A 15,165-nucleotide genomic window follows, 5' to 3' on the forward strand; every position below is an offset into this window, starting at 1 on the left:
CGTAGAATTCCACCGTGTGGGCACGTCGCACAGCAGTCGGTGCACTGGCAGATGAAACCGATGTTGCAGGGTGCGCAGGGTGGCAGCGTCCGTGTGGGACTTGCGGAAATGTGCGCAGAGCCGGCGCACCTTTCCGAGCAGGTCTGACAAGCGTGGGTAGCTTTTCAGAAAGCGCTGAACCACCAAATTAAAGACGTGGGCCAGGCATGGCACGTGCGTGAGGCTGCCGAGCTGCAGAGCCGCCACCAGGTTACGGCCGTTGTCACACACGACCATGCCCGGTTGGAGGCTCAGCGGCGCAAGCCAGCGGTCGGACTGCTCTGTCAGACCCTGCAGCAGTTCGTGGGCTATGTGCCTCTTCTCTCCTAAGCTGAGTAGTTTCAGCACGGCCTGCTGACGCTTGCCCACCGCTGTGCTGCCGCGCCGCGCGACACCGACTGCTGGCGACGTGCTGCTGCTGACACATCTTGATTGCGAGACAGAGGTTGCATAGGAGGAGGAGGAGGGTGGTTTAGTGGAGGAAGCATACACCGCCGCAGATACCACCACCGAGCTGGGGCCCGCAATTCTGGGGGTGGGTAGGACGTGAGCGGTCCCAGGCTCTGACTCTGTCCCAGCCTCCACTAAATTCACCCAATGTGCCGTCAGGGAGATATAGTGGCCCTGCCCGCCTGTGCTTGTCCACGTGTCCATTGTTAAGTGGACCTTGGCAGTAACCGCGTTGGTGAGGGCGCGTACAATGTTGCGGGAGACGTGGTTGTGCAGGGCTGGGACGGCACATCGGGAAAAGTAGTGGCGACTGGGAACTGAGTAGCGCGGGGCCGCCGCCGCCATCATACCTTTGAAAGCCTCCGTTTCCACAACCCTATACGGCAGCATCTCCAGGCTGATAAATTTGGCTATGTGCACGTTTAATGCTTGAGCGTGCAGGTGCGTGGCGGCGTACTTGCGCTCCAACACTTGCGCTAGCGACGGCTGGACGGTGCGCTGAGAGACATTGGTGGATGGGGCCGAGGTCAGGGGAGTTGAGGGTGTGGGTGCAGGCCAGGAGACGGTAGTGCCTGTGTCCTGAGAGGGGAGTTGGATCTCAGTGGCAGGTTGGGGCACAGGGGGAGAGGCAGCGGTGCAAACCGGAGGCGGTGAATGGCCTTCGTCCCACCTTGTGGGGTGCTTGGCCATCATATGTCTGCGCATGCTGGTGGTGGTGAGGCTGGTGGTGGTGGCTCCCCGGCTGATCTTGGCGCGACAAAGGTTGCACACCACTGTTCGTCGGTCGTCTGCACTCTCAGTGAAAAACTGCCAGACCTTTGAGCACCTCGGCCTCTGCAGGGTGGCATGGCGCGAGGGGGCGCTTTGGGAAACAGTTGGTGGATTATTCGGTATGGCCCTGCCTCTACCCCTGGCCACCGCACTGCCTCTTCCAACCTGCCCTGCTGCTGCACTTGCCTCCCCCTCTGAAGACCTGTCCTCAGTAGGCATAGCAAACCAGGTGGGGTCAGTCACCTTATCGTCCTGCTGCTCTTCCTCCGAATCCTCTGTGCGCTCCTCCCTCGGACTTACTCCAATTACTACTACCTGAGTGATAGACAACTGTGTCTCATCGTCATCGTCCTCCTCACCCACTGAAAGCTATTGAGACAGTTGCCGGAAGTCCCCAGCCTCATCCCCCGGACCCCGGGAACTTTCCAAAGGTTGGGCATCGGTCACGACAAACTCCTCCGGTGGGAGAGGATTCGGAACCATTGCTGCCCATTCTGGGCAGGGGCCCAAGAACAGTTCCTGGGAGTCTGCCTGCTCCTCAGAATGTGTCATTGTAATGGAGTGAGGAGGCTGGGAGGAAGAAGGAGCAGCAGCCAGAGGATTCAGAGTTGCAGCAGCGGACAGCGCAGAATTCTGGGTGGTCGATAGATTGCTGGATGCACTTTCTGCCATCCACGACAGGACCTGCTCACACTGCTCATTTTCTAATAAAGATCTACCGCGTGGACCCATTAATTGTGAGATGAATGTGGGGACGCCAGAAACGTGCCTCTCAGCAGTCGGCTGCGATACACCTGGATCAGGAGCTCAGCCTGTGCCCACACCCTCACTTGGGCCTCCGCGTCCTCGCCCGCGTCCACGTCCTCTAGGCCTACCCCTACCCCTCAGCATGGTGTATTACCAGTAGTGCAGAAACAGAACGCTGTAATAAAATGTGCCGCTTATTGGCCTGTGGTTGGAGGCTGACTTCGCTTACAGAACGCACAGCAGAGGCAGGAAAGAATTTTGCGCAAGCCTGCTGTAACACTTAGCTGGCTGCGTATGAATTAGGAAAACTACCCCCAGCAGAGACGCAGTACAGTCAGGATGGTCACAGGCAGCCCAAATAGATTTTTTTTCCCAAATTTTTTTGGAAAAGCCCACTGCATATATAGACTGGATATGTCTTTCACTGTCCCTGCCTCACCACCACTACTGGCCGTGGACTATGTAAAATTACTGCAGGACGCAATGCTCTGGACGCAATGCTCTGCGCGGCCGATATACAAAAAAAAATGTGCAACACTGCAAAAAGCAGCCTCAACAGTACTGCACATGGTCAGATGTGGCCCTAAGAAGGACCGTTGGGGTTCTTGAAGCCTAAAATCACTCCTAACGCTCTCCCTATAGCAGCTCCGGCATCAGCAGCACTTTCCCTGATCTCTGTCAGAATGTATCTGTGGCAAGTCGCGGGAGGGGCCGATTTATATACTCGGGTGACACCTGATCTCGCCAGCCACTCACTGCAGGGGGGTGGTATAGGGCTTGAACGTCGCAGGGGGAAGTTGTAATGCCTTCCCTGTCTTTCTATTGGCCAGAAAAGCTCGCTAACGTCTCAGAGATGAAAGTGAAAGTAACTCGAACATCGCGTGGTGCTCGCCTCTAGTAATGAGCATCTCGAACACGCTAATACTCGAATGAGTATCAAGCTCGGACGAGTACGTTCGCTCATCTCTATTGGCGTCCCATATGGTCCTATACATGCTGTGTTGGTGATAAGTCTGGTGACCGGGTAGCCACGGAAGTGTGACAATGTTGTAGGGGCTTACTCTGACCCCCTTGTGCGTGCAGCCTCATTGTGTGTGCGGCCGAGCATTATCCTGCTGGAAGCCTCCTGGAAGCTGCCATGAGAGGAACACATGTGGCTGCAGGATGTCCTGAACATATCGCTGAGCTGTCATCGTCCCTCGTACCACTACTAGGGGGGACCGACTGTCGTATACAATGGCCCCCCAGACCATCACACCAGGAGGGGGAAGTGTGCCGCTCCACAGCAAAGGCAGGATTGAGGCGCTCACCTGACAAGGTCTCCTGACATGAACACAACCGTCGTCAGCACCCAAACTAAACCTAGATTTATCACTGAAGACAACCCGGTTCCACTCCATAGCAGTACAACTTCTTTGCTCACGACACCACTGCAAAGAGAGTACTCGTAATGGGTTCCGGCCGTAAGACCAAATGTCCTTCAGCCAAGCGGTGGTTCCGACAGACTCAGGGGCCTCTAAAGCTGGCGCCCCCTGTCTCTGGATGGAGGACAATGAAACAGCTGGAGCTGCTCATGCTTGTTGGACGAGCCTCTCTACTGGTGGTTTGTAGGGGACGTCCTGAGCCCAGTCCCCTTGTGTGCCCCCACACATCCACTGGTCCCAACACCCCCTAACAGTCTGTTCACAATGACCCAGATGGCAGGTAATTCATTGATGCACCCATCCAGCTTTGCGCATTCCAATGATACTCCCCCCACAAACTCTGTTAACTGGATGAAAGCTCTTGGATTAGGTTGTAGAGGCGTCTAGTGGTCAAAAAGCTCTACACAAGCGGAAGAAGAGGTCACTACACACAAGGAGCTTCCGAGAACCTTTTTATAGGCCATGGGGGGAACCACTCTTAGGGCCTCAGGTGAGAACACTGTTCATCTAATCACCACAACTCTAATCATTTGTATATCTGCCTGAGATGTAACTGTAGGCCGAGTTTTACAGCAAAACAGAAACTCCTTCTAGGTTCTGGATTTTTATTTTACAAAGAGTATATTAACACTAGAACCATTTAGATTTGTTTGCTGCATTGCCTTTTGAACTGCTGAAGGAGTTATAAAATGACTCCCATGGTGGTTCTAGTGTTAAAGGATTTTTCCGCTTTGGACTAACCCTACTTGCTAGAAGGGTCTTGACTATAAGCTGATCACAAAGTGTCCTCCTACCCGGACTTCCAGCTGTAATCTGTGGACAGACCTGGCAGTAAATGCTCAATTTCCCTACAGTGCACCCAGAGGAGAAATACAGTATTACGCAGGATTCATTCATATCAATAGGATATCTGTGAGATGCAAGGAAGGACAAGTCCTCCAGAGAGAGAAAGAGTCTTTATAACTGTTCTCCACTCTGGTCAAGAGACGCGGCTCTTGAATTCGTTACCCCCTCTATTAACTCTCCGAATTCCCTGCTAGGGTGCCTGAAAATGGGGTTTCAATGGGGTTGGTATTTCAAGGGGGGGAAGTCCACAGTATAAATAGACAAAACGCTGCAGATTCATTGCAGAAATTTTCCGCATCATGTGAAGATTTTTTAAATCCCCTCCACATAGCTTGTACAGTAAATGCTGCAAACTTTCCATAGCGATTCTACAGCATTTCTGTGAAGGAGGTAACCTTATAAGCTCACTGCTCCATTATGCAAGGTTCCATTATTTCCTACAGGGGTGGCTATAGGACATGATTATTGACTCTACAGAGGCAATATGAATCCTATTTAGGGTGTAAATACCCTAGAGGCAGATCATGGGACTTTCCTGGGGACAATAAGGAGATGGCATCCAGCCATGATTGAGTGAAAAGAACTCAAACAAGGGGAAAAAATTGTGGAGGTGAAACAAACCCCAGGCGCCTTCTGTCTAGGCTGCAAAAATGTGGTGCCGTAACAGGGGCCCAGTTTGATCTCTGCAATGTACAGCACTGGCTCCATCCTTAGTGGAAAACATTGCAATACTTACTTATTTTTGGAATTTTACTTGAAATTGCCAAACTTACGGTAAGATACATATTTGACGACGGCCTAGTTTCATCATGAGAGCTCAGTATTTGTCACATGCCTCGCTGGGCGCAAAGAAATGAGTCAGGTGGCAATCACATGCTTGAGATCTACCTGCCTGGTTCTATAGATTAAAGTCATGTGACCCTCACTACAAAAGTCATGTGACCCTCCCATCCATTGACACAGGGTAAAATTATTCAGCAAAACGCATGGGGATGGGGATTTCCACAGACTATCAGACTCCACGTATCGCTGGGAAATGTAGCGCTGAGAGTGAGATGAGGCCATCAAGAAAAAGGAAAGGAAATGAGAGCTGAATCATTTACCATATCTGTGGATGAGTCCCTGGGCCGGACACTGAGGGCTGAGGGGCAACAGAGGTAAGTGGCCATCATTGCATCAGATGTTGTAGAACTATAAGTCACAGCACGACTGAACCCCTCATTGTGAGCTCAGTATTTGTCATTGTCCTGTACCCCAGATGTCAGTGTGTCTGTTCTGTACCCCAAGTGTCAGTGTGCCATTGTCTTGTACCCCATCTGTCAGTGTGCCATTGTCCTGTACCCCAGATGTCAGTGTGTCATTATCCTGTACCCCATCTGTCAGTGTGCCATTGTCTTGTACCCCATCTGTCAGTGTGCCATTGTCTTGTACCCCAAGTGTCAGTGTGTCATTATCCTGTACCCCCAGTGTCAGTGTGTCATTATCCTGTACCCCCAGTGTCAGTGTTATTGACTTGTACCCCAAGTGTCAGTGTGTCATTATCCTGTACCCCCAGTGTCAGTGTGTCATTATCCTGTACCCCTAGTGTCAGTGTGCCATTGTCTTGTACCCCATCTGTCAGTGTGTCATTATCCTGTACCCCAAGTGTCAGTGTGTCATTATCCTGTACCCCCAGTGTCAGTGTGTCATTATCCTGTACCCCCAGTGTCAGTGTGTCATTATCCTGTACCCCCAGTGTCAGTGTGTTATTGACTGGTACCCCAAGTGTAAGTGTGTCATTGTCTTGTACCCCAAGTGTCAGTGTGCCATTGTCTTGTACCCCATCTGTCAGTGTGTCATTATCCTGTACCCCCAGTGTCAGTGTGTTATTGACTTGTACCCCAAGTGTCAGTGTGTCATTGTCTTGTACCCCAAGTGTCAGTGTGTCATTGTCTTGTACCCCAAGTGTCAGTGTGTTATTGTCTTGTACCCCATCTGTGAGTGTGTCATTATCCTGCACCCCAAGCATCAGTGTGTCATTCTGTACCCCCAGTGTCATTATCCAGTACCTTAAGTGTCAGTGTATTATTGTCTTGTACCCCATCTGTCAGTGTGTCATTATTCTGCTCCCCAAGTGTCAGTGTGTCATTATTCTTTACCTTAAGTGTCAGTGTGCTATTGTCCTGTACCCCATTTGTCAATATGTCACTATTCTGTACCCCAAGCATCAGTGTGTCATTTTGTACTCCAAATGTCAGTGTGTCATTATTCTGTACCCCAAGCATTGGTGTGTGATTGTCCTGTATCCCAAGTGTCAGTGTGTCATTATAGTTGTACCTTAAGCGTTAGTGTGTTATTGTTCTGTACCCCTACTGTCAGTGTGCCAGTGCCCTGTACCCCAAGCATCAGTGTCATTCTGTACCCCAAATGTCATTGTGTCATTATCCTGTACCCCAAGTGTCAGTGCCACTGCCCTCTACCCCAAATGTCAGTGTGTCATTCTGTACCCCAAATGTCATTGTGTCATTGTCCTGTACCCCATTTGTCAATATGTCACTAGTCTGTACCCCAAGCATCAGTGTGTCATTATCCTGTACCCCAGATGTCAGTGTGTCATAATCCTGCACCCCAGATGTCATTGTGTCATTATTCTGTACCCCAAGCATTGGTGTGTGATTGTCCTGTATCCCAAGTGTCAGTGTGTCATTATAGTTGTATCTTAAGCGTTAGTGTGCTATTGTTCTGAACCCCATTTGTCAATACGTTACTGTTCTGTACCCCTACTGTCAGTGTGCCAATGCTCTGTACCCCAAGCATCAGTGTCATTCTGTACCCCAAATGGCAGCATGTCATTGCCCTGTACCCCAGGCATTGGTATGTGATTGTCTTGTACCCAAAGTATCAGTGTATCATTGTCGTGCCTATCAGTTCTAGGTTTGCAATATCCAGTGTAACATTCTTCTGGGACCCCCAAAAATCTGTCCCACTTGCAGTGCAGCGACTGATATAATGTCCGGCAATATTCTATATGAACTTGACTGTTGCCTTGGGGTAATATACACGGGCGCATTACACACTTGTCGAAGAGCCGAGTTTGTAGATGCAGTAAAGCAACCTTCACAGTTTTACGGTGTTACCTGTGATATTACAAAGAACTGCAGGTCGGTTTACAAGTAATACAGAGATTACAAACACACTCAGCTCTGCTACATCTGCAGAGGAGGATAACCTGCGTAGTGAAATGTGAACAGTTTAACCCCAACATGAGTTTTCCTGCCCTCAACCATTAATGTAAAGCTGCATGGCGCTCGCAGCCAACCCCACGCATTCCGCCAAATCCAGTGACAGCGCGACACGAAGTGCAAACTACCTAAACGTGCAAGAACTTACCTCCATTCCCTCTACCGCAGGAGGGGACCCGGACTCTGCTGCGCCGAGAAACTTCCAAGACACTTCTGCGCTGTCACTAAGTGGCTGCGTTTTGAAGTTGAGTTCTTGCAATTTCCGTTCTCGCCTCCTGTCACTTCACTGCCGTGTCCCAAGGCTGTCAGATAGCAGAGCGGACCCTGCCCAGAGCTGTCCTGCACCGCTGTGGAGAGGAAGGAGGGAGGGGAAGCAATCAGCGGTTAAATTTAGACACAAATCCAAACAGATACTGAGTGCAAAGCGGAGCAGAGAGGGGCGAGAGCGAAGCTGACCTGCCCATACATGGGGACACCACGGGGGCCACTGCGAAGCAGGAGCGCTGGCGCCCCCCGTAGCCAGTGCCGCATCCATCTGGACCCCCACAATGTCACTGGTTGTCATGGACAACACTACTACTTGTGTCGGCTTAATGTCCATGGGCGGATTTGATTTACGGAATCCGCGCGGGTGATCCGCAAATCAAGCCGCACATAGGGATACACGGGCGTGAAATAACGCATGCGGATTTGATTTGCAGACCTTTTAGTCCGGAAAAAAACCACCAAAAAACGCAGCATGCTCCATTTTACTGCGGATCCCGCACCGACGGCTTCCATTGAAGTACTATCCACACAGCCCTTCCACAATTGAATTGCGGATGGGCTGCAAATTCTGCGGGAAAGCAGGAGTTAAAAAAAAAATTAAGAAAAACTCCACTGCGCATGTCCGCCCCCGGCCGCGGGCAGCGTCAGATTACGCTGCGGGCTCCGATCTGCCCGTGGACATTGGGTCTTAGGCTTTTTTCTGTCCTCCCAATCCTCCACCTGTACAAGATGCGCAAAAAATAATGGTGAAGTCGTAAATAGATAGACCGCAGGATGGGGTGACGACGCCACTAGAACTGCCATCAGCATGCTGGGATATTATACACACCGTACTGTTATATAATACATTACCAGTCTGTGTATCTGCAACATGCCAGATTCACACGGATGTATTTACGGGCATATTTGCACACGCAAAGTTTAGGCGCACAATGCGCAGAGAATAGGACCCATTGATTTCAATGGATTCGCTCACATGCGCGTATTATCCCTGTGCTTTACGGTCGCGCCAAAAAAAACCCCCGCAGCATGCTCTATTTTTGCACATCAAAGGTCCCCATAGAAATTACTGGAGGGTGCGCAAATGCGTGCACAAGACGCTAGGAGATGTGGGGTGCGCTGTGTAAGGGCGCCTTCAAACGGTCATATTTGTGCATGCAAAATTTGCCCGCACAATACGCAGAGAATCGAACGCATTGATTAAATTTTTTTCGTCCTTATAGCCATATTTAGCACATGCATTTCATGCGTGCAGAAAAAGAAAAATTGGACCTGTTCTAGTTTTTTGCGTATTTGCGCACCAGGTGCGCGAATGCGCATGGTACATGCGCAATTCCGTGAAAAAGTGAACACATCTGGACCTTATTGGGCTAAAAAGGCTTTTAAATCAGGGTGGGGTGTTTTGAGCACGCATGTGAACAGGCCCTGCGTACGCAAAAAGTACAATACTATGCTCCGATGCATACGCAAATGAACGTTGTTCACTGCGCAAATAAATTGCGCTGAAGTGTGTGCAATTGTGCATACGGTCCATAAGGGCTCGTTAACACGACCGTGTTTTCATCTCGTATTACGCACGCGGTGTACAGCTGCGTGATACGTGGTGAATGCAGTCAATGAAAGTAAATGGATTTTCATTGATCTATTCACATGAGCGCGTAAACACTGCGTGTAGGTTCATGCGAGAAATAGATCACGTGGCATATCGCGCAGTGAGAGACCCATTCTGCTCTGTGGACAGCATATGCAATCCTGTCCTCACGCAATCAAACTACTAATGACCACTTGTCAGTTAGTATGTGAGTGTTTCTCATGCTCCACCCCCTGGTGACGTCATCAAAGGTCCTACAACATATATAAAACACAGAGTCTGAGACCGACAGAAGAACAACACAGTTACGGCTCTTGCAAAGGGAGAAAAAAAATAACAAAATGAGAATACAACTAAACTGCTATTATGTCAGACAGAACTCCTGACAGAACACACTGACCTACAACCACCACAGAGAGACGGTGGGTGAAAGACCTGCGGTGATGTCACTGCTGTGGGAGGAGCCACTGTGCAGTTTGGTAGAAATTACTGTATACTGGATAAACCAACAGCAGCTAATCCCAGGACCTGTGATGATGTGGAGTCATGAATGGGCAGAGTCAGGAATCACATGACATGGGGTTATCACTGTATCCAAGAGTCTGGTGATGTGTGGAATAGCAGAACTGTGTGTGTGATGTGTGTGAATCAGGATGTAGCATAGCTGTGTGTGTGTCATGTGCTGTGTGGGGTTAGGATGGATGTACAGTGTAGCAGAGCTGTGTGTGTAATGTGCTGTGTATGTGATGTGTTGGGTCATCATTAGAGATGAGCGAACGCGTTCGTCCGAGCTTGATATTCGTGCGAATATTAGGGTGTTCGGGATGTTCGTTATTCGTGACGAACACCATGCGGTGTTCTGGTTACTTTCACTTCCTTCCCTGAGACGTTAGCGCGCTTTTCTGGCCAATTGAAAGACAGGGAAGGCATTACAACTTCCCCCTGCAACGTTTAAGCCCTATACCACCCCCCTGCTGTGAGTGGCTGGCGAGATCAGGTGTTCGCCTAATATAAAAGTCGGCCCCTCCCGCGGCTCGCCTCAGATGCGGTGTGAGTTAGATGAGGGACAGTGCTGTTTATACCGGAGCTGCTGTAGGGAAAGAATTGGTAGTTAGTGTAGGCTTCAAGACCCCCCAAAGGTCCTTATTAGGGCCACTGATAGCTGTGTGTTGGCTGCTGTTAGCAGTGGGATTTTTTTTTTTTCTCAAAATCGCCTCTGCAGACCGTTGCACCTGGCATTAGGGACAGAAGTGCTGCATAGGCAGGGAGAGTGTTAGGAGTGAGTGTAGCCTTCAAGAACCTCAACGGTCCTTTCTAGGGCCATATTTATCCGTGTGCAGTACTGTCCAGGCTGCTGTTGGCTGTGCTGCATTTTTTTTGGGCTTCTCAAAATCGCCTCTGCAGAGCATTGCACCCTCCATTGATACTGCAGGGAAAGAATTGTATAGGCAGGGCCACAACACAGTTATTATTCATAGAATATACGCAGTGCTGCCTTTTGGTGGGAAAAAACTGAAAACAAATCTATTTGTCCAGCCTGTGTCCGTCCTTACGCCTGTGTAGACGTGTGAGCTGCGTGAAAAACATTGCTAAATCATACGCAGCCAGCTACGCTTTACTGCTGGGTTCGCCATTTGCTTTCCTTAATTGGGAAAAAAAAATACCTGCTCTCCAAGAGTTATAATAACTCTGCTACCCTCACGTTCTGTGACACATAAGCAGGGACACAGCGCAGTTATTAAACTTCGCAGGTTCATTGAATATACGCAGTGCTGCCTGTTGGTGGGAAAAAACTGAAAACAAATCTATTTGTCCAGCCTGTGTCCGTCCTTACGCCTGTGTAGACGTGTGAGCTGCGTGAAAAACATTGCTAAATCATACGCAGCCAGCTACGCTTTACTGCTGGGTTCGCCATTTGCTTTCCTTAATTGGGAAAAAAAAATACCTGCTCTCCAAGAGTTATAATAACTCTGCTACCCTCACGTTCTGTGACACATAAGCAGGGACACAGCGCAGTTATTAAACTTCGCAGGTTCATTGAATATACGCAGTGCTGCCTGTTGGTGGGAAAAAACTGAAAACAAATCTATTTGTCCAGCCTGTGTCCGTCCTTACGCCTGTGTAGACGTGTGAGCTGCGTGAAAAACATTGCTAAATCATACGCACCCAGCTACGCTTTACTGCTGGGTTCGCCATTTGCTTTCCTTAATTGGGAAAAAAAATACCTGCTCTCCAAGAGTTATAATAACTCTGCTACCCTCACGTTCTGTGACACATAAGCAGGGACACAGCGCAGTTATTAAACTTCGCAGGTTCATTGAATATACGCAGTGCTGCCTGTTGGTGGGAAAAAACTGAAAACAAATCTATTTGTCCAGCCTGTGTCCGTCCTTACGCCTGTGTAGACGTGTGAGCTGCGTGAAAAACATTGCTAAATCATACGCACCCAGCTACGCTTTACTGCTGGGTTCGCCATTTGCTTTCCTTAATTGGGAAAAAAAATACCTGCTCTCCAAGAGTTATAATAACTCTGCTACCCTCACGTTCTGTGACACATAAGCAGGGACACAGCACAGTTATTAAACTTAGATAATTCATTCACTAGAGGCAGTGGGGCCTTTCGTTTTCCAAAAAGGGCAAAAATTATATTTGGCCTGCAGTCTTGCGCCAATTTATTTCCTGCCTGGGAAATCTAATCACTGGTAATACAGCATGCTGAGGGGTAGGGGTAAGCCTAGAGGACGTGGACGTGGACGTGGCCGAGGACGCGGAGGGCCAAGTGAGGGTGTGGGCACAGGCCAAGCTCCTGATCCAGGTGTGTCGCAGCTGTCTGCTGCGCGATTAGGAGAGAGGCACGTTTCTGGCGTCCCCACATTCATCGCCCAATTAATGGGTCCACGCGGGAGACGGTTATTAGAAAATGAGCAGTGTGAGCAGGTCCTGTCCTGGATGGCAGAAAGTGCTTCGAGCAACCTATCGTCTACCCGCAGTTCTGCGCCGTCCACTGCTGCCAATCCGAATCCTCTGTCTGCTGCTCCTCCTTCCTCCCAGCCTCCTCAGTCCACTACAATGACACCTGCTCAGGAGCGGGAACACTCCCAGGAACTGTTCTCGGGCCCCTGCTTAGATTGGGCAGCAGCGGTTCCTCTCCCACCAGAGGAGTTTATCGTCACTGATGCCCAACCATTCGAAAGTTCCCGGGGTCCGGGGGAAGAGGCTGGGGACTTCCGCCAACTGTCTCAACAACTTTCTGTGGGTGAGGAGGACGATGACGATCAGACACAGTTGTCTTGCAGTGAGGTAGTAGTAAGGGCAGTAAGTCCCAGGGAGCAGCGCACAGAGGATTCGGAGGAAGAGCAGCAGGACGATGAGGTGACTGACCCCACCTGGTGTGCAACGCTTACTCAGGAGGACAGGTCTTCAGAGGGGGAGTCAAGGGCATCAGCAGGGCAGGTTGCAAGAGGCAGTGCGGTGGCCAGGGGTAGAGGCAGGGCCAGACCGAATAATCCACCAAGTGTTTCCCAAAGCGCCCCCTCGCGCCATGCCACCCTGCGTAGGCCGAGGTGCTCTAAGGTCTGGCAGTTTTTCACAGAGACGCCTGACGACCGACGAACAGTGGTGTGCAACCTTTGTCGCGCAAAGCTCAGCCGGGGAGCCAACACCAACAGCCTCACCACCACCACCATGCGCAGACATATGATGGCCAAGCACCCCGCAAGGTGGGACAAAGGCCGTTCACCGTCTCCGGTTTGCACCCCTGCCTCTCCCCCTGTGCCCCAACCTGCCACTGAGATGCAACCCCCCTCTCAGGACACAGGCACTACCGCCTCATGGCCTGCACCCACACCCTCATCTCCGCTGTCCTCGGCCCCATCCAGCAGTGTAGTTCAGCGCACCGTTCAGCCGTCGCTTGCGCAAGTGTTCGAGCGCAAGCGCAAGTACGCCGCCACGCACCCGCACGCTCAAACGTTAACCGTCCGCATCGCAAAATTCATCAGCCTTGAGATGCTGCCGTATAGGGTTGTGGAAACGGAGTCCTTCAAAAGTATCATGGAGGCGGCGGCCCCGCGCTACTCAGTTCCCAGTCGCCACTACTTTTCCCGATGTGCCGTCCCAGCCCTGCACGACCACGTCTCCCGCAACATTGTGCGCGCCCTCACCAACGCGGTTACTGCCACGGTCCACTTAACTACGGACACGTGGACAAGCACAGGCGGGCAGGGCCACTACATCTCCCTGACGGCACATTGGGTGAATTTAGTGGAGGCTGGGACAGAGTCAGAGCCTGGGACCGCTCACGTCCTACCCACCCCCAGAATTGCGGGCCCCAGCTCGGTGCTGGTATCTGCGGAGGTGTATGCTTCCTCCACTAAAGCACCCTCCTCCTCCTCCTCCTCCTCTGTCTCACAATCAAGATGTGTTAGCAGCAGCATGTCGCCAGCAGTCGGTGTCGCGCGGTGTGGCAGCACAGCGGTGGGCAAGCGTCAGCAGGCCGTGCTGAAACTACTCAGCTTAGGCGATAAGAGGCACACGGCCCACGAACTGCTGCAGGGTCTGACACAGCAGACCGACCGCTGGCTTGCGCCGCTGAGCCTCCAACCGGGCATGGTCGTGTGTGACAACGGCCGTAACCTGGTGGCGGCTCTGCAGCTTGGCAGCCTCACGCACGTGCCATGCCTGGCCCACGTCTTTAATTTGGTGGTTCAGCGGTTTCTGAAAAGCTACCCACGCTTGTCAGACCTGCTCGTAAAGGCGCGCCGGCTCTGCGCACATTTCCGCAAGTCCCACACGGACGCTGCCACCCTGCGCACCCTGCAACATCACTTTAAGCTGCCAGTGCACCGACTGCTGTGCGACGTGCCCACACGGTGGAACTCTACGCTCCACATGTTGGCCAGGCTCTATGAACAACGGAGAGCTATAGTCGAATACCAACTCCAACATGGGCGGCGCAGTGGGAGTCAGCCTCCTCAATTCCTTTCAGAAGAGTGGGCCTGGTTGGCAGACATCTGCCATGTCCTTGGTAATTTTGAGGAGTCTACCCAGGTGGTGAGCGGCGATGCTACAATCATTAGCGTCACCATTCCTCTGCTATGCATCTTGAGAAATTCCCTGCAAACCATAAAGGCAGCTGCTTTGCGCTCGGAAACGGGGGCGGGGGAAGACAGTATGCCGCTGGATAGTCAGGGCACCCTCCTGTCTATTTCTCAGCGCGTACAGGAGGAGGAGGAGGAGCATGAGGAGGATGAGGAGGAGGGGGAAGAGACAGCTTGGCCCGCTGCTGACGGTACACCGGCTGATTGCCTGTCATCCTTTCAGCGTGTATGGCCTGAGGAGGAGGAGGAGGAGGAGGAGGATCCTGAAAGTGATCTTCCTAGTGAAGACAGCCATGTGTTGCGTACAGGTACCCTGGCACACATGGCTGACTTCATGTTAGGATGCCTTTCTCGTGACCCTCGCGTTGCACGCATTCTGGCCACGACGGATTACTGGGTGTACACACTGCTCGATCCACGGTATAAGGAGAACCTGCCCACTCTGATTCCCGAAGAGGAAAGGGGTTCGAGAGTGTTGCTATACCACAGGACCCTTGCGGACAAGCTGATGGTAAAATTCCCAGCCGACAGCGCTAGTGGCAGAAGGCGCAGTTCCGAGGGCCATGTTGCAGGGGATGTGCGTAGATCGAGCAGCATGTACATCCCAGGCAGTGCAACAGTCTTTAAGGGCCTGGCCAGCTTTATGGCTCCCCACCAAGACTGTGTCACCGCTCCCCAGTCACGGCTGAGTCGGCGGGAGCACTGCAAAAGGA

The 15,165-nt window shown here is 51.4% G+C and overlaps 1 protein-coding gene across 1 annotated transcript in view; it reads right to left on the minus strand.

The window, feature by feature from the left end:
• Window positions 1-7,832, minus strand: part of RCSD1 (RCSD domain containing 1) — a 79,686-nt gene extending 71,854 nt beyond the window's left edge. The window contains exon 1 of the mRNA XM_066599369.1: window positions 7,647-7,832. Coding sequence (XP_066455466.1) covers window positions 7,647-7,652 — 6 coding nt within the window. The 5' untranslated portion in view covers window positions 7,653-7,832. The remainder of the gene's footprint in view (window positions 1-7,646) is intronic.
• Between the last annotated feature and the right edge of the window lie 7,333 nt (window positions 7,833-15,165).

Source organism: Eleutherodactylus coqui, chromosome 4 (assembly GCF_035609145.1).
Source record: "Eleutherodactylus coqui strain aEleCoq1 chromosome 4, aEleCoq1.hap1, whole genome shotgun sequence".
NCBI classification, from domain to species: domain Eukaryota; kingdom Metazoa; phylum Chordata; class Amphibia; order Anura; family Eleutherodactylidae; genus Eleutherodactylus; species Eleutherodactylus coqui.